The sequence below is a fragment of the Caloenas nicobarica genome, chromosome 5 (assembly GCF_036013445.1).
Source record: "Caloenas nicobarica isolate bCalNic1 chromosome 5, bCalNic1.hap1, whole genome shotgun sequence".
Classification (NCBI taxonomy): domain Eukaryota; kingdom Metazoa; phylum Chordata; class Aves; order Columbiformes; family Columbidae; genus Caloenas; species Caloenas nicobarica.
Window position 1 is genome coordinate 58,418,782 of NC_088249.1, and position 26,791 is coordinate 58,445,572.

Here is a 26,791-nt window from a genome sequence, read left to right on the forward strand (position 1 = left end):
GGTTCCCCTTTGCCTGACACCACGACATCAGCCTCTCCACATGCCGTCAGATGCTTCTTCCTCCCCCTGGGATGAGTGGACTTTCTGAGGAAACAAGTCTGAGGGATTCCTCGCGTGACATAAATTCACAGAACAGGCTCTGAGTCATTTCCAGACGGAATAACAAGTAAACAAATCTGAAACTCCCACCCCACCCTGTATATATTTTTACCAATTATGGTCTGTAACAATATATTACCAATTGGAAGGGAGAAGTGGATTTGTTATTAAGGTAAGAACTGGGACAGACAGAAAAGTTGGAGGGGGGTTGTCTCTATAGGCTGCAGTGAGCAACCATGACTTGACAGCTGATGTGGTTTTCCTCAGGGCTAACTACCACAGTGAGTCAGACACTCACTCTGCAAAAGATGCCAAAATGCTGCTTTCGAATCAGATGGGTGGAAGGATAAACTGAGACTTACTAAGCTGACATACAAATGCATTTCTCAGGGAATACATTTGAAGCCACCATTCTACAGTGCTTCTTTTCTCACATCGCTAAACCTTTGAAGAAACTGAACCAAACAGAAACAGACTTCAATTCACCACTTTCCTCCAATTTCCACAGTTTACCTTAGTCAACTGTATTAATAGTACAAAACACCATCAAGCTGGACTAGTAGCACCTCGCACGGCCTCCTGACCATAAACCACTGCACACAGGCCAAGAGATCACAGATCATATTAATTCTGTCTCCTCCTACTCACTGGTGCAAAACCAGTGTCATTCTACTGATTTTGATTATTCTGCTTCTCCTACAGTCCAGGAGAAGGTTAGAGAACACCCAGGCTCATTGCATATGGAACTATGTGTTGGGCCAACCTCCCAGCCATGGTGAATCAGTACCATTCTGCCACCTTACAGATGACAATACAGATGTAAACCAGTTGCAGATTTAGTCCATTTGTCTGTATCCTTTGTATCTCAATCATTCTAAGATTACAACAGATGTAAATAAAAAATAAAACCCCATTTATGCTTTACATCCATAGCGTGTATTTCCAAAAGCCTTTGCTACTGTTGTCATCCTACCAGCTAAAGCTTACTGCTTAATTAGATAACATGGTTTCAGCTAAAATCTCAAATAAGCATCTGCTGGAGCCAATGGATTACAGCATGTAATCAAAACCAGTGGAAAATTTTTCTCTTTCGCTTTAAAGCTTTAAAGCTTTTCCTCTCATGTGGTTAATTTTGCTACATGAGTCTGACCAGAGGAAAGAAACATTGATGCTGAACTTTCAGTGCTGTCTAAAGACAGTCCATACAACGATCTCTTAACAGACATCCGCAGATCACAGGGTTGACTCCAGCCCACATAAAAGATTCACTCTCCTGATTTATCTTTTACCTTACGGAGAAGATTAAAAAAACATTTAATTTATCTTAGGATAAATAGGTAGATTCAGTAGAGGCAGAAAGTAAAAGGATTCATGGCGATTTGTTTTTATGTCTCCCTACAAGTTGGACGTGATCTGTAAAGGACATTTGGATGCTTCAGTTCCCTAAGCCCAGCTTGTTAAGTGTGAGAAGACTGAACTAAAACCAGGGAAAAGGTAAACAACTGCCCTTTGAGTTACACTACACCCTCACCACGGCTTGTTTGCAGAAAAGTTGTACCAACCAACATGCAAACAAGGAAGAAGCCGGTAACCGAACACGATGCGTACCTCCCCACAGATGAAAAGTCGCCGACAAGCCAGAATTTATTTCCACAACTAACAAGAACACTGTTAGCTTCAGAAGTGGTGCGTGGCTCTTGAATGGACACTGATGAAGCAGTGGGTGGGCACTGACTCTCTGAATGAAAGTCTGTTCTGTAGCCTTCTGCAGATAAATGTACTGGATGCTGTTGTGTTTTCACTAACACTATCACCTAGAACATTGAATCAATTCTAGGCACTGTTACTGTGGTACAGTAATACCACATTTTTGGTGAGGATAAATTTATTCCAAGAAAATCTTCCTCCTCTCCATATTCGGCTACTCAAAGGGTAACCGTCCAGATACATAAAAACAGTAAGGCAGTTCTTCAGCCAACTTGATTTTGCGTAAAAATACTCTTGTTCTCTGGAGTTTAAATGGAACAGAAATTTCACATTATAGCACATGAGGATCCACAAATTTTAAAACAATTCTCAACACAGGTATAGACCTGAATTACCAAAGAAGACTTACTTTCAGAATGTAAATTAGTACTACACAGTTTTGTTTGCCTCACTTGACAGAAAAAAAAACTTACGCCAAGCTAGATCAATAGGAAATATGAAAGAAATCCTAGTCGCTCTTTTAAATCTTTTTTGTCACTAGCAAAGTAAATTTACTAAAGTAATCTGAATTACTTCAGATTCCCACTAATACAAATAAGGGTAGGATTTGATACCTTCAATCAGGAGTAACCCCCTTGCAGTTGCATCGGTTCTTTGCCTATAAATCCAAGCCACTATTTAAGACAAAAAAAATGTGATAATGATCTGTGTTCTCTGACCTTTGATTGTTGTGTTTTCAGCTGAAACACCTGCCTGGTTTGCCTCATCCCTCAGCAAAAGGCGTGTTGCTTCTCTCCACCCTGATAAGGTCTAACAGCTGTTTACACCTGCTTGTTTGTGCAGGGTCACCAAGCACGACATCTGAGTCCATGGAAAATGGTCTCACTTTTCTCCACATCATGGCCATTGCAGCACTCTAGTATTACAAAACCATCTTGTGTTTGTACACACTATCCATTCCTGACTGTGTGGATCCTTAACTTTCTACATCACATCCTCTCTGTGCAAACAAACCAACTCAGAATGGACTAAGTTCAGTAAAGATGTGGACAGAGCTGTATGACACACACCTCAGCTGGCAGTTACAGAGATTTCCCACCTTCTTCCTTGGAGAACTTTCTTCCTGCAGGATCAGAGACGACATACATTTTTCAAACTCCTTATGTCAGGTCTTTGCAGTCACTAAAGCTAACACTCAGATTTTTTGGCTATAGTCCAGTGAACATCAGATGACCAGGAAAAACTTCGGTCTTAATCTGACTGCAATAAGGCCATCCTATCATCCACAAGCTAAATTAAACCTCTTAACAGCTTTTGCATCACTACGAAGCATTTGCATTTAGGAATGCACACAGGCCATCACACCTTTCATCCAAGAAGGATATGTCCCTTGCTCTACAACAAGATTCATGACCAAAAGGTATTCCAGATTAGAGAGCAATTCAAAATACTAATTGCAAAATTTTTCTCATCTTTGGCTACATCCTCATTCCCTTTGCACCCTTCTCCACATAATTTTCTACAAACACAAGGTACTTGTCCTCATGAGCTATCTGCGTCTTCCCCTCAGTTTCACATTCTACATGGTCAAGCTTGAAATGGAAAAGGACAGGAAAAAAAGAGGGTTTCAGTAAAACGTTCAGAATGTTTGAATCCTGCCTGGCTGAAGAGCCCTGGCTCTCTACAAGCAGCAAAAGAATGGATTTGCTTGTTTCAAAACAGGACACATATTCAGGCCGCTCAGGATCACTGTCCCAATGCTCTTTCACTAACTGGGCTCAAGAAGGTCAAAACTCTGGTTCAGTTTGCGTGGCTACTTTGTATCTCTCTCAGTGGATTAAGTGCAGACTATGAGCAGATTGCTAATAAATTAAATTATTAAGTATACAAAAACTACTGGCTTTAGATATTACGGGATTTTTGGCTAGACAGAGACCAGGATTTCAACCCAAGAATGCACTTAGTGTGTCTATTGATAGCTTAAGGTTGCTGAGTGCAAGTCACCAGGGACTAAAAGTTCTGTGAAAAATGAGACAGAAATTGGACCCAAATGTAGGACCGAGATGTCCAAAACAAATGTCTTCCCTGAGACACTAGCATGCCAAAGGGAGCAGAAGCCAACATCAAGATGCTGGATGTTCAAATTTCTGCTATCAGCTGCTCTCCTGCAGTGCTGCTGATGGAAAAATTGCAATTGCCATTCCATGAATGCTTGCTTCTCAGTTTTCAAAGCTCCTTTTCTCTTCAGTACTGGTAGGAACTCCTTTCCCTGGAGCAGCATGAATCTCAAAAGAGAGCAACTCCAGTATATGGGGCTGACAATATGAGCAGTGAAATCACACAAATGTTGCTCAAATAGGAATCAAGCGGTTGCTTCAGTAGTTCTGAAGAGAAGTGGGAGCTTGGTTATTAAGTGCCACAGCTTGGCCATTTAAAACAGATTTCTCTCTAGAAAAAGGGGACATAGAACCCCAAAGATTACTGTTTAATTTTTCTACTATTTTCTTTTTTTTTTTTTTTTTTTTTTTTTACCATCTCACTGTGAAACTGAAGATAAAGGCTGAAAAATGCTTTAAATAAGACCAGTATAACGGGCATGCTATCCACTCTACCTCTAGAGATACACCAGTGACCTGACTGACGGTCACCTCCAGAACCTTCCAAGTCAGCTGTGAAAGCAATTCCACAGTGATACGGTCCTCTCTGCCCAGAGCTGCAGAGAGTTGGGAAAAACAAAACAAACCAAACAAACGAAAAAACCCCACACCAAACCTGCTAAAAAGAAGCTGTTGCTATTTTTATTTATCAAGTTAATACACAGAAGAAAAAAAAATCTTAGGTACACCAGCTTGAATTAGAACAGAGAGCTTATATAAAACACTGCTCTGAACACAACTGGGAAGAAATGCAACTAATATTTGTGCAGCAAATCTTACCAGTACCAATTTTGCTCCCTTTTAATTTTCATGCCTGCTTTTCATTGGTTAGGTCAATGCATCACAATTGAAACAGAATTAGTCAACAACCCAGAAAACATTTCGATTTTCACATGGTAATAAAGAGTGCTGTTACTTCATCTGTGTCCTATACTTGAAAATACTACTGGAGTTACTCTATTAATTTGCAATCTAACTAATATTCCCTGGAGAAGTAAATTATAGAATATTGGAACCTTAAACGCAGGAGCAAGTGGATGTAAACCCCTGCACAGACATAAAAACATACACGTCCAGCTACCTCTTGCCTCTGTTTGGTCTCTTTAAAGAGAGAAGAGTGTTGGATCCCAGCCTGACATCTATGCTGGTGATTGTCAGTCCTCACTGACATCTGAGAAAGTGAATGTTAGTCTGGGAATGTAAACGGCACCTCCAAATAATGCAGCACCTCTGAAGAACTGGATTGCGTTGCCAGAAATGGTAAGCAGCCCAGTTCTTCTTCTGGAGACTTAAAATACTGATAGTCTTCTGGCCATCAAAATACTGACAAGCAAGCCATTCAGTAACAAAGAACACAGTCTAAAGGGAATACTTCTGTGATGCAAGGCCAAGAAGAAATACTGCCTGACAGGGAAAAGTGTGTGTGGAGGGAAGATTATGCCTTATGTTTCTGTAATAGTGTATCTGCATTATATAAGTGTATACACATATATATTTATATGTACTACGTATGCATGTATTTGTACCTGTTTGCAGGAGGACATAGGGGTGACACGGGCACTGTGATTTAAAAAGCAGATACAACCTATTTCCCATGAAGCTGCTTCTGCAGTGCTTAATTTCATACCAGCCAGTATGTGGATTTATTATTGCAACAAAGACCCATCACAAGACACATCATGTCTCAAAGCCCAAAAATATCACTAGAAAAAACGTTCAGTGATCTCAAGTGGCTTTTAACTCAGCTCAGAGAAAAAAAGTGAACGGACGGTTGTAGGGTTCAAGTTATCACTGATTACTGAAATAATCAATGATACAGAGTTCACATTTCAGAGCAGGTGGTTTGCTGAGGTGTTTGATGAATTCCTGTATTTACCACCCAATTTTGTACCAAAAGAGCAGGAGCTCTGGGAATCCTTAACTTTTATAAGGTAAGCCTATAAACCAAACCTCTTCTTCAGCATTCAGTTTCCCTATAAACACAGGCAGTGTGATAGTATGTGCCTATTTTTTTTTACTTAGCAGATGAACAGTAAAAACAGAAGAGCTGTTCTGAAGAGGCACCAATCTGAAGGCTACAGGAGCAGCATCAGAACTGAGGTCCTGTTCGCGATGGCTCCCTACAGCCTCCGCTGCCAAACTCCCATCCCCAGAACAAAATGTCAGCATTGTCCTTTTCAAATGACTGACAATACTTGCAGCTACGATTATACAAACCTCTTGTTGCACTGTACTACACAGCAGGATGAATGACGTGTGGGTATTAAGGATGAGTATTACAGAACAGCGTATGCTGGCTGTACTTAGAGGTCCACCGACATAATCTCCAAGCAGATTTCAAATTTTCCATTTACATCTGCCTGGAGAATACAATACCTTATATATGTATTACTTTGTTGCTAATGTTTAAAATAAGCAGCAAAGAAGCAGAAATGACTCTTCCACCATCCAGTGGACTGGGAAGCCTGTGGCCCGGAAAGTGCCCGGGACATCCCACAATGTCACACAACACTTCAACTAGGAAAATTTATGTATATAAAAAGGAGCCAAGTGTAAAGTTTTCCACAACATTTTCCTAATACTTTTGTCTTAAATTTACAGATCTAAGCAATAGTGCTTTTTAATTTGGACAAAATTTTTCTCCCACTTGGTAGACCTCCCCTTGGCAGCACATTTTTCTTGCAGTAACCAAATTTTTTCAATTCTCAGTCTCATGTCATTACTCCTACAATAGCTCTTCACTCTCGTGGTACGCTAAATAATTCATATTCCTCCTTAATGTCTAAAGTTGTCAAGTATTTTCAGATTTACTTCTATTAGGCGTCTCTTAGTCAAATTAATATATGCACGTTTGCCCACTCTCCTTAAATAACAACAAAATACGTCTTTTGGTTGCTTTTCCCATTTAGCTTTTTCTCTAACTTGGCAACCTCTAAATAAGGTACTTGTACCATGGGCATGCTGGAAGTTCAAAATGAGTGTGAGAGGGGAAATAAACATTAACAAATGCAGTTTTGTTTCAGCAGCTGTTGCAGTAACGATGTTGATAAATAAAGCGCCCCAGGATTTAAATGATTAGAAGTTAACATGAGCAACTCTCATTATGCCTACTTCATAACTGAATAAAGACTGCCACCATGAAGTCTGACAAAAATTTGTATTCAGCCCTCAAATTCTTTAGCTTAAAGACTAATAGTAGTATTGGTTCTGGATGCAGCACTGGCTTGGTGAGGCAACCTTCCCATATGGAAAATGCAGATAATGTCACTTGATATATGAAGCTTATAAGGAACTTTGTATGATTGTTGGGGAAAGCTAACTTGGAAATATTTTTTACAGCTGTGAAGAATGACTAGAGATGACAAGGAAGCCAAATACATTATGAAACAACAGCCGTGTTGTGTCTCAGTGCTAAGAAGATTGAAAGGTTTGCCTTTGTACATTGGTTTTCAAGATCAGGATCATACTTGCATGAAAAATAAAATTAATTGCCATCTTTACACATATTTCATTATTAAAAAGCATTGCACAATATGTTAACACTTTCTATAAAACCAAGCTGTAGTTGCAATTTATTTTATGCCTTGACTTACCACCAAATCTGTAAGCTTTGCCAAATAGTAAAAAAAGTATAGCACACACAAGCAACTTTATTTTCCTACTTGCCATTCTCAACTTTAATAGCAGTATAAAAATATCAGCTGAAAGAGGGAAAACTTAGTCAGAGGATGATAGCAGAAAAGATGCACTAACTTCAGGTTTTACACCTATTAAAAATAGGAGCTACCATCCTATTTTTTTTCTTCTTTTAATGACTTATGCAATAGTTATACAGCTGCTTCTGTGAAAGTGCTGAAAGAAGGTTCCTCTAAAAAAAAGACAGGGCATGTTAAACTATATTAAAACACAAACTATTAGTCAGATGAAGCCAGCTATCTGAGGAAACACTGGCAAGTCCTCTCTTAGAGCATAAAAAAATCAATTTTGGTAAGACCATAACCGAAGAAAACCTAACAGTTATTTTAAATATGGCATGTGCTGAATTTCTCATGGGACTAGTGATATTTAGCAAACGTACCCATGTCTGCAAGACTCAGGGAAAGAATATTCTCAATCTTTTAAACTTCTTTGAGAATCCTTAAACAACCATATTTCCAGAGGGGAGAGGGATTTATTGTCTGGCCCTTCTTCCCCTCCTCAAAGTAACATTTTGCAACCAGTTGTCCATCACTACGTTAGACTGAAAAGCAAAAAAAGCCATATATTTTTCCACAGACTCTTCACAATCGAGAATTCGAGGTTTATTTTCCAGTGTTTAAAGTCTGTAAAGCAATTTTTTTATGAAACCCAAAAGCACAGAGAGGACCTACATGAAGCACTGTTATACCAAGGGTTTATTCACACTCACTGGAAAGGCCTGTGTAACTCTCTTTGCTATCCGAGTACAATATTTATATTTGACAGACAAACTGAATGTTCAGATCAAGCACCTCAGTTAACCACAACATTGAAACTCTGCTCCCAATCCATAATAGAATATTCTCAAGTTAAACTAATTTTAAAAAAAAGACATTTTTTGACTGCTTACCCCTAATGGTTTTGTGTGTTTTAAAGCATTCAGAAATTTTGCTAGGTGAACTATATCACCTTCTTCTGAATGATGAGCCCAAAGCATTTGTTTAATTCTCAAGAGGAAAACGTGTTCACTTACATGATTTCTTTTGTTTTCTCCATCTTTTATAGATGTAATAACTGTCTCAGAAAAGACTGTTGATCCAGTTTTGTTATCCGTAACCTGATACGGCAAAAGAACAAAATATCATATTACATTTTTGTATTAGTCTTTTGTTATTCTCAGTCCCGCAATAATAAAGTTCTGCAACAATTAATGCACCCTCACCCCCTCCTTTTTTTCCCATTTTGCTGTCACTCATAAAATCCTAACCTGGGAGGCAAAAGTAGATGATGCCTACCTCTTTATTTGTTTAAAATGTCACTGTAATTAAGCTAAATGAGTGGGAGATGGTCATTCCTTTATGACCCATGTAATAGCTGTATCTGTGTTCTATATTTAGCAGGCACTTTTTAAAAAATAAATTATTATTTCACTTAACTTTTTATGACATGTACCCTACACGGTCATTAGGCAAGCAAATAAGATACAATAAAACCCCAAAGTAATTATCATCAGGGAAGTTTATGCTCCAAATTATCTTATTGCTCCCCAAAACATGCAAAATTTGTTTTGTTTCTGAAGAAAAGATTTTGTCAGAGCCAGAAGCTTGCTGGACATGTTTTCTCATACCTTATCAATTTCTTGATGCGTCTGAACAGTTTTATTACCAATCCTGGTTTCCGTGTGGGACTCATTATGGTAGTTGGGAGGTAAGTCTTCAAAGTTTACTTCCGACAGTTTTTTTGCCCCTTCCTCTTCAGCTTCCATCTGCCAAACGTAAATAAACCAACTGAAAATTAGCAACAATCACAGAAAAGAGAACAGGCAACACTTCTTGTGCAGTCCCCAGTAATGTCCTGTTTAATTACGTGATGCTGTTAGTGATGCTCCTGTATGGGAACGCTTACTCAGCTGTTTCAGCCAGCGACCACAGCAGTTCTTTTAATGGACTAGAGAAACACTGGAGAGTTAAACCCTTGAGCTCTGGACTATCTAAGCCAAAGTCAGTCCCTGTGAGGAAAAGCTGTGCGAAAAGTCGTGGCAATTTGGTATCTGCACAGGCTGATGCCTGTCAAGATCCCGGCTTTCTATTTTTCCCAGAAAACCACTAAACACTTAAGACAGACTTTCCCATCTGACAAAGAAGAGAAAATATTCTGGCAGGACAGAGCCGTAGCCAAAGCCTCTTGCAGTCAACAGCAGGAGTCCTCCTGATCAGGGATTGTGCATCCAGAATTTCATTCTGTTTCAGTTCCCACTGTCTTTGTTTGCCAGACGAAGACTCGGCATGGAACAGGGGCGCTCTCTGAATCAGAAAACGGAGTAAGCTCAGCAAAAGGGCACAAATCTTGTAAACAACACAAACTCTGAATGTTGCATCCCTTTGTTATTTGCAACGGAGCTGGGAGGCCATAAGTTTAGCCAGGCTGAACAACAGAATGTTTCCCCAAGACGAAATTTGTCTTTCTGGTGTGTCTGTTTATTTTAAATGACAGCTGCAAAGCTTTATAAGTGTAAAGCATTTATCTGCTAAACTGCAGTTCAGACAATCCACATTTCTTGCTGTACATAGACCATTCCTCAATCCAGAGCTGGCTAGAGTAAAACAGGCAGAAATTTTTACTACATCCTTATTTATAACTAAGATTACTTTTGGCATTATAAAGAATACTTAAAAAAAAAAAAAAAGCTAGTTTGTCTCAGTGTATATGCAGTGTAAATGAAGTGGATAACAGACACACACTTCAGCAACTGTCCAGATGGCAGGAAAAGTTCAGAAATTATCTAATTATAGCAAACAAAGGTTTGTTTCCCCAGTGGGCTGTCAGTAAAAGGGCTTTTTTGGACTATGTATTTTTGAATGAGAGAGAGGAAAACAGAACTTGGAAGAAAGATCCTTAGCATGAAGGGAAAGAAGCACGGAAGCAAGGGCAATGCGGGAACCGGGTCTTTTAACTGCCATACGAGACAATGGCTCGGGGTCTAGATGCATGACCTGGCTTTAAAACAGGTCCTGTTCAATTCTGGGCAAAGAATTTGAGATCAAGGCAAGGAATTACATCAAAAGTAAGCTGCTTCTCCACACGTGTTTTCAGGACTGTCTTACACCTTTGAATCCTGGCTTGGGATAACCTCTCGTGCCTTAGTTTGCGCTGCAGAAAGACAATAAAACCACTCTGCACTCCTCCCCTTGCCACGCACTGTTATTTCCTCACTTCAGGACCCAGACGGACCATCTCCCTGCATTTCTGCCCCGCTGTGAGCCTGCACCGCGGCAAGAAGGTGCCTTTGCAGCGCGCTCCCCCGCAGCGCGGACACACGGCGAGCCCGGGGCCGCGCAGCAGCGGGGCCGATGTGCGGGGCGGGGCGGGAGAACCCCGCGGCGAGCAGAAAACAGCGCCAGAAGCGGCGGAGAGACCTTCCCTCGCAGCCGCGCGTCCCGAGAAGGGCGGCAGCACCGGGGATTTCCGCGCCTCCCCAGCCCAGAACGCGGAGGTCGCCGCCCCGGGCAGCGGCCACGGCTTCTTTGTGGCAGCAGCGGCCCGGCCCCGCCGCGGGGACGCGGAGAGGCGGCTGCCCGCAGGACTTGACGAAGGCGGCTGAGACGCCGGTGCCGCAGGTGCGGTGCGGCCCGACCCGGGGGGTGAGGGAGGAAGGGACCCCCCCCACACCTTTCGGGGTTCCCCCGTGCCGCCCCCCCCCGCCTCCCCCTCACCTCCTGCACCGCGTTGCGCAGCTTGTGCTGCGTGTCCTCCATAAGCGCCTCCACCTCCCGCAGCATCTCTCCCAGGCTGGCCGCCCGCCGCCGCCCGCCGCCCCCCGCGGCGCAGCACAGACCCCCCAGCAGGGCCGCCAGCAGCAGCCATCGCGGCCCCGGCCCCGCTCCGCGCCGCATCCCGGTGGCGCCGCTCCCGCCGCCGCCCCTCAACGGTGCGGGCTGGCGGCGCGGAGGTGGGGCGGGAGCGGGCGGCTCCGCAGCGCCGGCCCGGCCCCGCAGCCTCCCGCAGCGCCGGCCCACACGGGCCCGGCCCGGCCCCGCAGCCTCCCGCAGCGCCGGCCCACACGGGCCCGGCCCGGCCCCGCAGCCCCCGCTGGAGAGCGGCACGGAGGGCGCAGCCCCCGCGGTGGCGGGGAGCGGGAATGACTTTTGGGAGGGAGGCGCGGGAGAGATGCTGAGGGAAGGGGGCAGGATGAGTTTCCCGTTCAGACCCGAGACCTTCCTTCTGTTGATTTTTTGAACAGGTTTGATGCAAAGAGAGTGGTAGGAGCTGCCCGACGTCTCCATGATGTATTTTGCTTTCCAGTCTTCAGCGAAGCTTTTGAAAAGATGTTTTCAGCTTCGAGGATCAGCTGGGTCTGTGGGAGGTGGCACATCCTGCACCCGGCTGGCCAGCACCCTGCTTGCCTTTAAAAAAAAAGATCAGACAACATCATCATTTTGTATCTATGTGCATATTCCCCAGTTTCCACATTATTTTTCCTCTTTGTACTGCACCCCAAGAATTTCCTGGATGGTTTTTACTGCAGTCAACTCACTGCTCGGAGGCAACATTGTTGTGCCAAGTGAGAACTGGCCTGTACATCTCATTTTGGATCCTGGGTGAGAGGTAATAGTAAGTAAAGTATTTCTGCAGAAACTATTTAAATCCTGAAAATTTCCTGCAGGTGCATTATTACAATAATCACCAATATACAATCCAGTGTTACTGGCAGCCTAGGGCAGCTTCCATCACCTCTGACTGCTCACAGAATGCTGTAGAGAACAGTGGAGATGGGAAGGCCCCTTGTGTCCCCAGAGCGAAACCTTTCCCTCAGTCTCCCAGACACAGCACATCATACTTCAGTGCGACAGAAGGTTTCATTGTGGGCACACTGTACATCCGAGTTTAGTCACACAATAGTTTGATTTTTTAAATGTAAACCTCTTGGACTCCACAATTTAAGTAATAGTGTTAGGAATTATCTGGAATGAATTAACAGTTTAAATGTGTCCCATCACATTGCGGGAACTTTGGCATATGAAACAATCCTGTACCAGCAGAGAAATGTTTAGACAACCCACTCTTCTTTTCCACCTCCGTCTTTATGGGTAGGTTTCCAGTTCCTCCACTGCCTCAAATCAGCTTAGTAATATTGACAATGTACGGGTGACATTTAAATAACATTTAGAATTGTAGTTTTCTTGGCTTTGAGGAGTAACTGAAGCCACAATGAAAACATTTTAGAAAAGGACCTGAGGCTCAAATCCCAAAGGTATTTATTTAGTCATTGGACTCCCAAGGAAATTGAATAGAAGCTAGATGCTTCTTTGTAATATCTTTGTAAATTTGGGTGTGAGACCAATTTTTCAAACATTCCAAGCACATGTAAGTGTTAATTGCCTAAATACTTTAGAAGAGGTGGGTCTAAAGAGCGAGTCTCCCTCTCTAGCAGTGAGATGAGGGCCATAGTCCCAAACCCTGGCTTGCAGGCAAGACTCTCCCATGCTGCCTTTGATGAATGTGATTTTAAAAAAACAACTCTGACACCTACAGGGCTAAGAGGGTGCAAAGTGATGCATTTTTTGACCCATTAACAAGATGCTGCAGCATACACTTTATTCAGTACTGTTGCAGTGAATTAAGAATACATTCATCTTTCAATATGGAGAAGTATTGTGGAATAAGCTTACAATGCAATCACAGTTACTCTGGCTGTTTTCACAGACTTGAACTCCATTTTCATAGCTTCTTTGAGTGAGTTTTTTTGGACAGGGACTGAGCTGAGTGGTGAGGGTGCACTTGTACCCCAGAATGGGAGATCTGCACCTGAAGTCAGTGCAGAGCAGCTCTCCTGGTTTTCTGCTGTCACCTTGGTTTACTTCATAATAAATTCCTTATGCACACGAGGCTTTAGACTGACTATGATCGTAACCAGGAGAGCCAAATTATGGCTTCTAAGCTCGACCTGCAGCAGCCTAGAGCACCTGCTTAGATTTGCACCTCACCCTGGCGCTGCTGGAGTCCCCTGCACCCCTAACCGTGTGTGTGCAAGGACAGCCGTGGGCACAGGGGAGCTGAGCCACGCTCGTGTGCTGAGCCGGCGAGGCACAAGCCAGGTCTAGTTCACAGTGACCCCTCGTTGTGCCTGAGCTCATTAGCCTTCCCGAAAGGCAGGTGTGTATGTTGGCGCACGGTGCTGTGCCAGCAGTCTGACGTGGTTCCCAGCGTGATTAGGTTCCTCCCTGCATTTGGAGCTCGGTGCTTTTCCCCTCAGTATCGCTTGATCCGCTGGGTATAGGGATGTTGCAAACTAAGTGGCCAAAACTGCCGTAGATGTCATAGCCCTCAAACTTAGGATTTGTAATGATTAATCATTAGCTTCCTCCTCGGCTCAGTCCTGCGTGCCTGTGCACAAGGATTTATTTCCATTTCCATGGAAAATTTTGAGGGTGCACATTTATTTTAATATTGTTGCATTACTATAAACCCCCAAGTCTGTACTCCTGTTCTAGTACCCAGGTGCTTTTTTGATTTACAACTAAGACATAGCAAAGCACACTGCTAACATGAGAGCTGTTACAGGTTTATTTTTCTTGCAGCAGAATTTGAATGCCCGTGTAGAAAATGATAGCTTTATAGCTATGTGTACAATAGTACAGAAAATAGCTACACTTGTATAATTATATTGACATACAACCTAGATCAAAGCTTCAGGTACCTTAATTACTTATACTGGAAATGTTAAACCTAGATTATCTTCCACTGAGGTTAGTGGAGAAATTCCTGTGATTTTCAGTGGGGCTTACACTCTGTCTTTAAACAGAATTGCTGAGGATCAGAAGGAGTTTGTAGTATTGATCGCCTCTTCTGGGCATTTGTTCTACTATTTTTATCTTGTATGGTTAAAGAAATAGTGACAACCACAAAAAAATCAAGATAAAAATTCTTCTGCATTTAATGTAACAGAAGCCTGTAATGTGCTTACCCTTACTGCATTTTTACAGCAGGAAGAAAGCCATGTCTGTATTGAAAATAGTGCTCTGTTTAAAAATGTGCTTCTGAGGACATAGGATTAACTATGAAAATAGTATATTCTTACCTTGAACTGGTGCAAAGTCTTGTTAGAAATTGTGTTAGCTAAAAGATGTCAGAGAATATGTTTTGGACTATAACAAATTTTCATAGCTAAGATGCAGCCCTGAGAGCTGATATTTTTCCAAGACAAACTAATACAGCTGAAGAGCATCTCTTCCTGAACACATATATTACACAAAAACCTGCATTACACAAGAACACCTGTGATCTTTTTCTTGAGATGTAATTTATGCTTAGACATTAATTTATTAATTTAGAAAGGACATAATAAGCTGGAATAATTTTAGCGGGAAACATAGTTAGGAAAAGCATATCCCAGAAATATTACATAAAAAGAATTTGTAAGGCTTAAGTCAGCCTCAATACAAGACTCTTAAGGTGGATTTGAGGCAAAAATGGCCCCCAGTCATGGTGAATGCATTGTTGTCAAGGCAGGCATCATCTGAATCAGTGATTCTGGGGAACAGAAACCACCTTCTGCTTGGATGAGTTTGGAGACAATAGGCCATGTTCCTGAAAGCAGCAGGATAGGGAGTTGTGCATGTTTGATTTCTTTTTTCCCACACATTTTTTATTCATTTAAAGGCAGTATATTGTATTCTGTTTTCTATGTTTCAAACATATTTTATTTTTCATGCTCATTTACCGATTAATTGAGTTATTTTCCCTTTCCAACAGTTGTACTGTGGACAATCAATCGATTAGTTAGCTACAGCAAAAAAAGAATAGCAAGATGTCTGGCTAATGTGCAACCTGTAATATGAAAAGAAAAGGCAGTCTTCTGAAGTATGTAAGTATAAACAACATCAAACAGCTGTACAACAAAGACAAAATCTCTCACCAGCAGGCAAAAATTCCAGAAACTGAAAGCCCAGATTCCCTGCTGACTGGGAGAGCACGAGAGAGGGACAACAGAGTGACACAAGAAGTGACAAAACGAATGCTTGTGGCCTACAATGAATTTATGCATCCATACTGCAGTCTGGAAAAATATCGTTTAGCATGTCAGTAGTAAGTTGCACTCCCTGGTGAAAGTGATTGCTTTATTAGTACAGTATCAGTTAGGGGTTTTCCATGGGAGAGACACTACCCAGATAGACCAGGACATGATAACAGTACTGATTGCCTACTCTTTTTAATGATGGTTTGTTTTATCAGATTGCTTGGACTTAGAAAGCTCTGAGTTGTAGGAAAATTTCTACTCCCATGAGGTTTTACAGTATGGAAACTTGTAAATGTCAGGCCTGAATATCTGCAAGTATAAAAAAATGCAGAGTTATTTTGCTGGGTCGGCTCAGTGTTTAACTTTCTGACCATTTTTATATGCTAAACATATATAAAATGTTAAGATCAATCTGAGATGTAGGAGATTTAGGAAAGACTTAGGAAAGAATTAGGGATTTCAAAGCAATTAGAGAAGAATCATTTAATAATCATAGTTTTTTCAGATCTTGCTCAAGTAAATAGGTGTTAAGGACACTGAAATGCTAAAATATGTTTGGGAAAACCTGACTGCAATGAGAGAAATATCAACAGATAGAGTTCTCTTGGAATTACATATTCTGAAAAATTCCTAATTTAAGACTGTTTGGGAATCATTGTGCCTCGTTCTAGTTTGATTTAACTTGTAAGTTAATTAAATCACACAGTATTAAGACCTTGTTTAAAAAAGGCAAGAATATCAAACATAGATTTGATTATGAACAGTTATTTAACTTCGCGCCTTATCAAACCAGAGTATCTTTCAGGTATAGGTTAACACCTTGTGGCCTTTTATTTAATAGATTGAAGAAGAGATTTGTGGTTTGCTTAATTTTATTTTCTTAAAGAAGAAAGGGACTTGTATTAGTTTTATCTTCACAGTTGTAGACTTTAGAGTGGAGCTCTATTATCTCCTTTTGACCTTCTCATGGATGTTCATAAGATTTTCTAGAAGTCAGATTATCTTATGTCAAGAACTTATGAAATATTAGCCTATCAGCACACAGTAAGTCCTTGACGGTCTTTTCAAACACAGTCATCATGTGGAAGCTGTACTTTACTCAGGAAAAATAGAATTATGCAAATACAAATATTGTTCTGTTTTAATGGCACATTATTTAGCAAGAGGGTAGCCATGTATTTGAAATCTGAACACGCTTTGATTTCATTTTTATTGCTTTGTGGACTGTATTTTCCTTTTCAGATACTCCAGGTTTTAATTGGTGAAGACCTTACTAATCAGTGCCTATTTTTTTAGTGTGCCTTGTACTGTTTCTGTTACTCGTGACCAAAGGGATGGAACAGTGAGTCACCTACCAGATGTTATTAGAGCTGAGACAACAAGAGACCAGATGAAACCTCTAAACTGTGTTTGCTTTCCAGACCATGGAAATACAGCATATTGAATTTGCTTTGATGTAGGCAAACTGCAAAGCCTGGTAGGGACTCTTTTCTACAATCACAAGTGCAAATTATGTGCATAGGCAAATGGCTGTATTCTAGCACATGTCCTAGATGCTTTAAATGCCACTCCAAGCCGTTGGCTCCGTTTAATAATAGTCATCAGTGGCAATAAGGGTCTGAAAGTTACAAGAAAATATTTATTTCTATTTGTAGTGCACAAGTCCATGGCAATGGATGGAAATCTTTTTGCTACTACTCAAATGTATTGTCCATGTGCATTCATAAAACCAAACTACATTTTAAAACTTCTGCATGCTAAATTATTCTAACCATCCAGGCTGTGCAATATAGTCTGATCAATGAAAATCTACATTATTTTTACAGAAGTGTGCACATGTTTTTGTTGGGGAAGAGGGGAGAGTGTCAACAGACAGTCCATAGCTACAAACACTCTCTTGAGGACAGTTGTAGTTCAAGTTTTTAAGAATTTGTGGTTAAGAAAACTGGGAGTGAAATACAGAACCTCTATCTACTGATCTTTTTTAGAGTGTATTTCAGATTAGAAAGTAATGGTTGAAAGTTTTTAGTGATTCGTATGAAACAAATCAATGTCTTCACTCAGTTTGTAGTAGATAGTTGATAGCTTTGTTGATACCAGTTCCAAAAAGCAAGAGGGCTGGGTATCAACAAATATTAAACCATTCTCTCACTATGAGAGGGGATCCTTCCAGGCCACCGTTGAGCCATGTTGCCTGGATAGCATAGGGAAGCAGGTGCCCTTTTGCTCAGAGGTGATACGTGTAGAGAGAAACCATCCTGGAGTCAAGATTTTCAGTCTATTCCATGGCATTACTAAGTGACCACTCCTGTTAGCTTCAGCACTTTGTAACATTAAGTTAGGTATGACCTGAGTTTCAGTACAGATCTCATCTCCTAGCTCCAGTTCTCCTGTTGTGCTCTTGAAATTGTACTACAGGCAAATGTAACGTGCATATATGAGAGCTGAGACAAAAGAATCAAGAAATGGGCAGAGAGCTGCTGTGAAATTGGGCCGACAGTAGCTCATGAAAAAGGTGCCTGCAGGAGAAGGAACCAAAAATAGCAAGAGATGAAATGGGTTGAAGTAAAGTAGACAGGAACTCATAGAAGGAGAACTGAAAAGATAACCGCTAGAGCAGCAGGGGGGTTTTTGAAGTGATAGTGAGAAGACTGGCTTGGGACATGGGAAGAGAGAAGCAGTGTGAAAAAGGAGCTGCAGAGAAAAAGCACTTGAGAGTGATTGTATGAAAGAAAGTCACGTGGACAACACAGTGGAGCTTTAGCAGGGAAACAAAAAAAGCTAGTTCAGAAAAGCGAATAACTAGGAGAAGTGAAACATGAGGCTAGTTTAAAGGAGAATGAAAACAGAAAATGTGTTTGCATGGAATAAAGGACATAGGACAAGAAAGAACCAAATGCAAAGTGAGAAATCGAGAACTTTTATCATATATGTAATACACAAAAAGAGACATTTAATTTGAGGAAAAAAATTGATTGCCTGCCTCTTTCTTTAACAAAACATAGAGAGTCTAATGTGTAATAGTGCTTTGGTTGTGTACAAGGATACAAATTTTTTCATCCCTTGCCCAAGAACGTGCTTTGTACCTTGGCCAGTTTTCTCCTCTTTTAGGCTATAAATTGCACTTGCTGCTACCAAAAAACCCAAAGATCATAATTGTGTTAGAAAGATGTTCTAGATCATGTATCAGCTATCCACTTCGATCTTTTCAGAGTTAGGCATTCAAGAAATCCCCCAAAGGTCACACAGCCATTTATTCCTCAAGTCTTTCTCACAACGATAAGCAAGTAGGCGATGACAAAATACACATGAAGTTCACAGCTTGGCAGCAACAATTTCACCAGTAGGTTGTCTTAGGATTTGCCTAATTATCCAAGCAATCCAATCTTCCCTCTTGTTGATTAGTGAAGCTATGTCAGTGTTATGCTAGAAGTTGTTTAGCCGCATATCTTAAACATTTATGAAGTCAGGAGAAATACAAAACTATATATTAAAACTTCATCAAAAACATCAGGTATAATTGATTAAGCCCTAACAAGGTAATTTGTCTTCTGTAACATATATAGCCTTTCTCTACCAGATTTCCACTCTCTCTAAATAGTACATTATGGGTAAACATCATTATTCAATGTTTCTGGTTTAGTACATAGTCAAAACTTCTGTTGTTGTCATTGTCATATGCGAACAATGTGATAAAACCTTGAAAGAAATTCAGTTGTTCCTATATTCTGATTTTTCGTTTCCTATTCTAAATATATCTTATGATATGGAATTGAAGTTTTCTTGAATTAGTATTCCTTCAAGGATGAGCATTTCTGCCTTTTTTTTTTGTTAGTGTTTAATGCCACACAGTTTTTAGTGGTTATGGTGAATAAGTTTGTGTATTAAACAGAAAAGAACAGAAATCCCACAATAAAGGTTAGCCATTCAAAGCTGGATGCTTCCCTGAGGCTACAAAAACATATGAATCCTTCATTTGGAAAGATTTGACTTTTAAATTTCATAAATTAAAGATGCCCTAATCCATTTGCTCAAAGTAGGACTAGCCAGTATTCTCAGCTGACTGTGTATCCTCAAAGTTGCTAGTGCAAGTACAAAGTAATTGATACACTGATATTTAATTTGCATGTGGTTCTTGTTAAAATACACAAGAAAAAGCCATTCAATGATTCAGAACAAAGACATGTATTTCATTAAGAAAAAATGCATCTACATGGAAAGGTTTTAATAAGCACCTTGATTTTTAAAAAAATCATATAGTTCTGTGTACTTCAATATGCAGGAGGATTCTACTTTTGATGGAGGCCTGAATCCTATGTTATTTAAGAATCATAAAGGATCTGGGAGCAGAGGAAATGACCAAACCATGAAAATTACGGCAACTACTATGTTTTGCAAGTTATTTTCAAATACTTAGCATGTGAGTCGGCCCGAGTGGTGCTGTGCTGTGGAGTGCAAATAAATATTTGTGGTCACATTTTAGGAACCAGGGGCCGTCAGCCCCATACCAAATTAAATCTCGATCGCGTTAACAAAACAAAGGACCCAAAGGAGAGGTAAAATGTGCTAGAAGAGCAGCATATGGATAGCAATGGCAACAAGAATTGCTGCATTGCTGCAAGAACTGTGAAAATAAACGGCAAGTGGTACCATGAAAGCAACCAGGACAAGATGTCCCAGAACATGAGTGTTATCATTGTCCATAAAACGCTGTCAAAACCGATCGTCAGAAACTACAAATAAGCACTAAAAGAAGATGCTTTACAAACAGCAGATGGTGCAGCACTGCAGCTGGAAGGAGCAGGAGAGGGGTGACGCCAGAGCAGTTTGGATGGAGAAGGGGCGATTTGCCATTGTTGCCAGGTGCCGTAAATGTTATCAGTAGATGACTGGCTGCACAGCAACCGTTGAAGAGGATCACCGGCTGTTAAAAAGCCCTATTGACAAGCATTTAGCTTTTGCACTTGGTCTGAAAGCTACAAAAATTTGATTTGCTGGAAGCTGCAAGCCCTGAAGATATAGTCCTGTTGCTGATCTTACACTGTGCAAAGATAGGAGAAGGAAGAACTGTTAGAAGAAGTTTATATCGTATCACCAAGTTTATCATTTAGAAACAGGCTGTCAGAAAGAATTACAAAAGACAGATGATGTGACTAAGCTTTGAACAAAGAAAAAACAATAAAATCACAATGCCCGCAGAAAAGCAACATGTTCATTAGCGGCAGGAGAAAAATTCAAACTTCAAAGTACAGGTTGTGGAAAGAGAGGAATTATTGAAGGAAGAGAATATACTGATTTCAGCTGAAATTCATCTACAAACAACTCAAAAGCATTAACAATGGCCACTTTAATATGGTCTTATGCAAGAGAGGAAAAACACCCATAATTTGCCCAAAATGGATGAATGGATAAAAGAAATGACCATTTGTGCAAAGTAACAAAGACAGAATCTGGGGGAACTGAGGGAACATTAATGATGTGTCCAACAGAGCCAGGCAATCAATGACTGATTCTAACACAGACATACAACTATCAGTCATATTTTAAAATAAACTAGTGAATCAACATGGTTGTCAGCCTGCAGCGAAACAGGTCATGGTAACTTTCTAGATGATGCTCTAATGAGATGAGATAATGGATGCAGAGTAGATGTGAAACAACTACCCAGAGACAGGGCAATGAAGGACTCAGCGGCATTGTGGCTTTACCCAGGACGAGTCAATCATCTACTGGGCTAGTGACTCAAATCACATTCTTTTCACCTGTGAAGCCCTTTAATTTTTGATTAATGTGACTTCTCTGGATTTTGGAAGTGCATTAGTCTTCCAAGAGTATACTTTTTATTTCAGCACCTTTGAATGTCTTTCTGCAAGTAGGCTACACGTTATATCCTTGTTCCTTATGGAGAAGAGGCTCTTTGATTTGTGTGCCCTGCTTTTGGGTTAGGATACAAGCCTTGTACTGATAGCATCGTTAAAAGCCTTTTTAGGGCAATGCCATGCAATCTGGTAGAGGCCAGATTTCACATAATTTCTGGATTTTTCTGGGTCACATCCTCCTCCCTGTGGACAAACAGACTGCCTAGCACCTCAGAGCCAGGCTGGGTAAGGGACAGACCACCATTCTGTCAGTCAAGGAAAAGTCAGCATGTGAACTATTACAGGAGCTTGACCCCTACAGATCAATGGACCCTGACATTATCCACCCGGGAGTGCTAAGAGAGCTGGCTGATGTTGCTGCAAGGCCACTCTCCGTAAGTCATGGAGTTTGAGGGACGTCCCAGAAGACTGGAAGAAGGCTAATGTCGCCCCCATCTACAAGAAGGGCTTCAAGGAGGATCCAGGAAATTATAGGCCCATCAGTCTTATTTCAGTCCCTGGGAAAGTTACGGAATGAATCCTCCTGGGGGATTTCACAAGTCAAATGAAGCACATGATTAGGAAAAGCCAGCACTGATTCACCAAGGGCAAATTATGCTTGACAAACTTGATCGCCTTCTATGAAAATGTAACCTGCTTGGTTGATGTGAGGCAACTGGTGGACATCGTCTTCCTGGATTTCTCCAAGGTTTTCAATACTGTTTCCCACAGCCTCCTTCTAGAGAAACTGATGTGGTACGGTCTATACAAGGGATCTGTGCGGTGGTTGAGGAGCTGCCTGACAGGCTGAACTCAGAGGGTGGTGGTAAATGGCTCCTTTTCAAACTGGTGATGTGTCAGGGATCAGTATTGGGCCCAGCGCTGTTTAACATCTTCATAAGTCATCTGGATGACTTCATAAATCATCTTTATAAGTCATCTGATCAAGAATACCCTGATGCATTTTGCTGATGACACCAAACTGAGTGGGGAAGTGGACACTTCAGAGGGGGAGCCACCCTGCAGGAAGACGTGGATAGGCTGGAGCAGTGGGCTAACAGGAGCCTTATGCAGTTCAACAAGGACAAGTGCAAGGTCCGGCACCTGGGAAAACATAATCCAGGAGTGCAGCACAGGCTGGGATCTTTCCGCCTGGAGAGCAGCTCTGTGGAAAGGGGCCCGGGGGTCCTGGTGAGCAACAAGCTCCATATGAATGAACAGTGTGCTGCTGCTGCAGCAGAGAAAGCCAACAGGATGCTGGGCTGCATCAGCAAGGTCATCACCAGCAGAGAAAAAGGAGTCATTATCCTGCTCTACTCTGCTGGTTTGACTGAAAATGAGTTAATTTTCTTCGTGCAGTTAGAAACCTTTCTTTTTCATAGTTAGCATTGTCATTATTTGGACTTAGTCTGAGAACAAGAGATGACACCCCAGCACAGAATTAATGTTTTTAATTGGTCTGGCCTGAGAGCCAAGGACATTCTGAGCTCTGCCCACAGGTGTGAGGCATTGAGTAAGGGGGGCATAGGTGGGACAGAGCTTGACTGACATCCAGACTGATCAATAAGAGTATTCCATCCCATTAACATCATGCTTCATATTTAAGGAGAGTTGGGATCTTCTGGTTGCTGTCTTGTGTTTGCTCTCAGAGACCTGTTTGGAGGAGTTCTGTTCAGGACATTTAATTCGGCCTCTTGCCATCCTGCTGTTTTGCAGAGGCCTCTGGGCTTTTCTGCCTTTTGCCTTTTTTCTCTCTAACGGGATCAGCTGTTTGGGACCAGATGCTGCTTCATGGGACTGGCTGCTTGGTGTGGACGGAGTTTGTGAGGAATTGCCTTGAGTATCTTTTATTTCTATTTTATATGTATATTTACTATTAGTGTATTAGTATTTTCTTATTTTATTAAACTGTGTTTATCTCAATCCAAGTTTCTCCCTTCCCTTTTGATTCTCTCCCCTGTTTGGGGAGTGGGGAGGGGCGAGTGAGCGGCTGTTGTGGTTGTATTGCTAGCTCGGGTTAAACCACGACATCGAGTCAGCGCTTGTCAGGCCACACCTGGAACACTGGGTTCAGTTTTGTTCCCAGCTATGCGAAAAAGATATGGACAGGCTGGAGAGGGTCCAGAAAAGGGCCACAAAGATGATCAAAGGACTGGGAAGCCTGCTGCGTGAGGAAAGGCTGGGAGAACTGGGTTTGTTCAGCTTTGAGAAAAGAAGGTTAGAGGAGACCTCATCACCGTGCTCCAGTATTAAAAGCGTGGCTATAAAGAAGTTGGGGATTCCCTTTTACAAGGAGTCACGTGGAAAAGGGGTAATGGGTGCAAGTTACTCCTGGGGAGATTCCAATTGGACGTAAGAGGGAAATTTTTCAGAATGAGAACAATCAGCCGTTAGAATAATCTCCCCAGGGAAGTGGTGGATTCCCCGACATTGGATGCTTTTCACATTCAGCTGGACAGGGTGCTGGGCCATCTTGTCTAGACCGTGCTTTTGCATGCTTCATCTGATGGTAGAATTTATCTTGAACTTTGCATTTACTACGATGGTTTTTTGCTAGCTACAGGGAATGCTTCAGATTTTAATTGCCCTTCCAATTGCAGTGTAGACTAATGACTGTGCAAAGCCTGTCCTGGGACAACAAGGCATTTGTCATCTGCAAAGTGGTCTGGCAGCTCCACAGATCCCTATAAGCGGACTGACCTGTAAGGCAGCAATGCCAGAAAACAATTCCTGCAGTGCAATAATAAACGGTGAGGACACAGCGCTGTAGGAATTAGAGTTAATTCTGTTCTGTGTTGAGAACTTTTTTTGCTAACATCTCTCCTTTGGAACAAAATTGTGGAAGGAAATAAAAAGAGGTTTGATTTATTTGGGTTTGGGTAACCTTTAAATTGGACTGTATTACCTGACAATTCTATTTTATCTATGTCATGAAAATGCATCTTGCTGTAGGTACTTACTGAAGCAAAACAATTAATAAGGGAAATGCCCCAGGAAGAAGTTTCAGTTTTCTCCTTGTCAGAACAATGGATCCTCTGAGCATGCAAAGAATCTTACTCTGGTTTACAATAATGATTTTTATATCCTTACATATTTCAAAACAACTGCCTTGTGATTTGCAAGTTGAGTTGTCACTTTTTTTCTAGGTTCACACAGCCTAAGGCAGACAGCCCTGTGGCCGGGAGCTGGCTGGGAACATGTCACTCTTACTTAGCTGGAATAAAGCATTTATATTTCAGCTTCTGCCTTCCACAAGACTGAATCCTTTCTGGTGTCTCTGCTTGACTGCTCCCAAGTCTCCAGTCAGACAAATACTTTCACAGGGTTATTGATCAGTTAAGACCTGCAAAAGCAAAGCACCATTTCTGATGGTGATATATCCTTCGCCCCTTCTAGATAGGTATGTGATAGAGATGTTTCTTTTCAAATTCCTTGTCGGACAGACACACCTTGAGTCTTATTCCCAGAAGGCTACAGTATTGCCACTGTTTAGATAAAAATATTGGTAAATAAGCCATCTATTTCAAGGTTTTAATATACTTTAGTAAAATGATACGCTACACAAAGCACAGGTTTTCCTATGACTTTTTAACCTGTCTATGTTTCTTTCCAGCACAATTCCTACGAGTGGGTGCATTTGCTATATGCAAATGCATCTGTGTCAGCCTTCGAAGGAAAAGGATTTCACTGTAAGCTATCTACTTTTGCAGCTATGTTATTTATTCAGAATTTTTTTAGCAATGACCACTTTATATCTTTTTGCCACCTCTTGCATAGAAATGTTTCCATGGACTGGTCTGTCATTCCTGTATGTGTTTGTGTTGAATAAGCTCTCCTTTCTTGCTCTTGGCCGCTCGTGGTTAGACACAAAAAGCATGCCATGAAACTGGAAGCCATAACATTAGTGTAGCACACTGCTCCCCTGATTAATTAATTTTCACCAGTGTGGCATCCAGTTATTTATTGATATTTGAGCTATTCTGAAGTTGACATGAAAGCTAAGAAACATGCAAACTCTTAGTTCTGATTTCAGTTACAGCCTCCCTCTCGTTTCTTTTCAAATTCCTTGTCAGGGCTCAGGCTGGCATGGACAGATGTCTCTGAAATTAGGATAGGAGGGGTGGGCTTAAGATCGATCAGTAGAGCAGACTGAGCTCATTCCTGGACCTAAGCCTGGGTCAGAACTGGGGCTGATTGATCCGATATGATCGGTATCTCTACAGCCATTCAGCTGGTGAGGTTGGCTTTTAAATGACAGTCAAAACAGTTGTTATAGGCTCTGCACTTGTTTGACTGAAACTGTTTTCCCCCCCCTGTGGTGGGAATGATGTGGAAGCATAAAGATGTTTGTGTGATAAGGAACTGTGAAAATGAGAGTTGCTGTTGAACAACACAAACCGTGATACTGCTAGCATTTTCATTAAAAGATAAGGGAGGGTCATAATTGCAGCATGGAACACAACAAAGCTGTAACAAAAATGTTTTCTAGTGACTAATATTTTGTCGTAAATGACAGTGAGGGTTAAAAAATAAACAATTAGAAATTACTACCTTTACTCTTGTCTTTCTATAGTTTCATATGCTGGTTTGGGCTAGAATCTCAACTGCCTGTGCATTGCTCTCAGCCCATTGGACTGGAAAACAAAAGTGATTTTTAATGTAAGGGATTCTGTAACCTCTGTTGAACTGCAGGGTTGAGCTGCCTGGTGCCTCAGAGGGCTGCACGGCACCCGGGAGTCTGCACCATGCACAGACTCATCCTTGCTTCAGCGTGAAGGCTGCTGAACTGTGTCACTGGTACTACCATCCTGCCTCTCCCCGTTTTTCCTTCGGTCACAGCTGCTGGACTGTGATGATGATGTTCTGTTTTGTAGTTTATATCTAATATTGTTTGCCTACTTCATAGCAAGCTTTTGCCAAAGGCATTTCAGTCTTTGGAAAGCTTTCACTCTACATATTTGAGGAAGGATATCAACATTGCACATGCGTGAAGTTAATTTAGGCATTTTTTTAAAGGACATGTAACACCATGTAAGTATCAAGAACAACTTTTTAAATGGTGTTTCTGATTGTTTTCTTGTAATGGTGTGTGCTCAAACTGAGATGTAAGATGTTCCCACAACACTTCAAATACACTAATTTTTTTTAAGTTAAAGGGATGTTACAATTTGAGGAAGTATCAGTTTGCTGATAAACATAGAGACTGGGCAAACACTTCTGTGAAAACATGATTTTACAAAGAGCATCTTGCCTTATAATAAAATTTTGATTTAGCT

At 41.3% G+C, this 26,791-nt stretch overlaps 1 protein-coding gene across 1 annotated transcript in view; it reads right to left on the reverse strand.

Annotated features, from left to right (window-relative positions):
* Positions 1–11,584, reverse strand: part of DKK3 (dickkopf WNT signaling pathway inhibitor 3) — a 32,391-nt gene extending 20,807 nt beyond the window's left edge. Inside the window, exons 1-3 of the mRNA XM_065637113.1 lie at positions 11,354–11,584; positions 9,268–9,405; positions 8,674–8,757 (exon numbers count right to left, since the gene is read on the reverse strand). Coding sequence (XP_065493185.1) covers positions 8,674–8,757; positions 9,268–9,405; positions 11,354–11,533 — 402 coding nt within the window. The 5' untranslated portion in view covers positions 11,534–11,584. The remainder of the gene's footprint in view (positions 1–8,673; positions 8,758–9,267; positions 9,406–11,353) is intronic.
* Between the last annotated feature and the right edge of the window lie 15,207 nt (positions 11,585–26,791).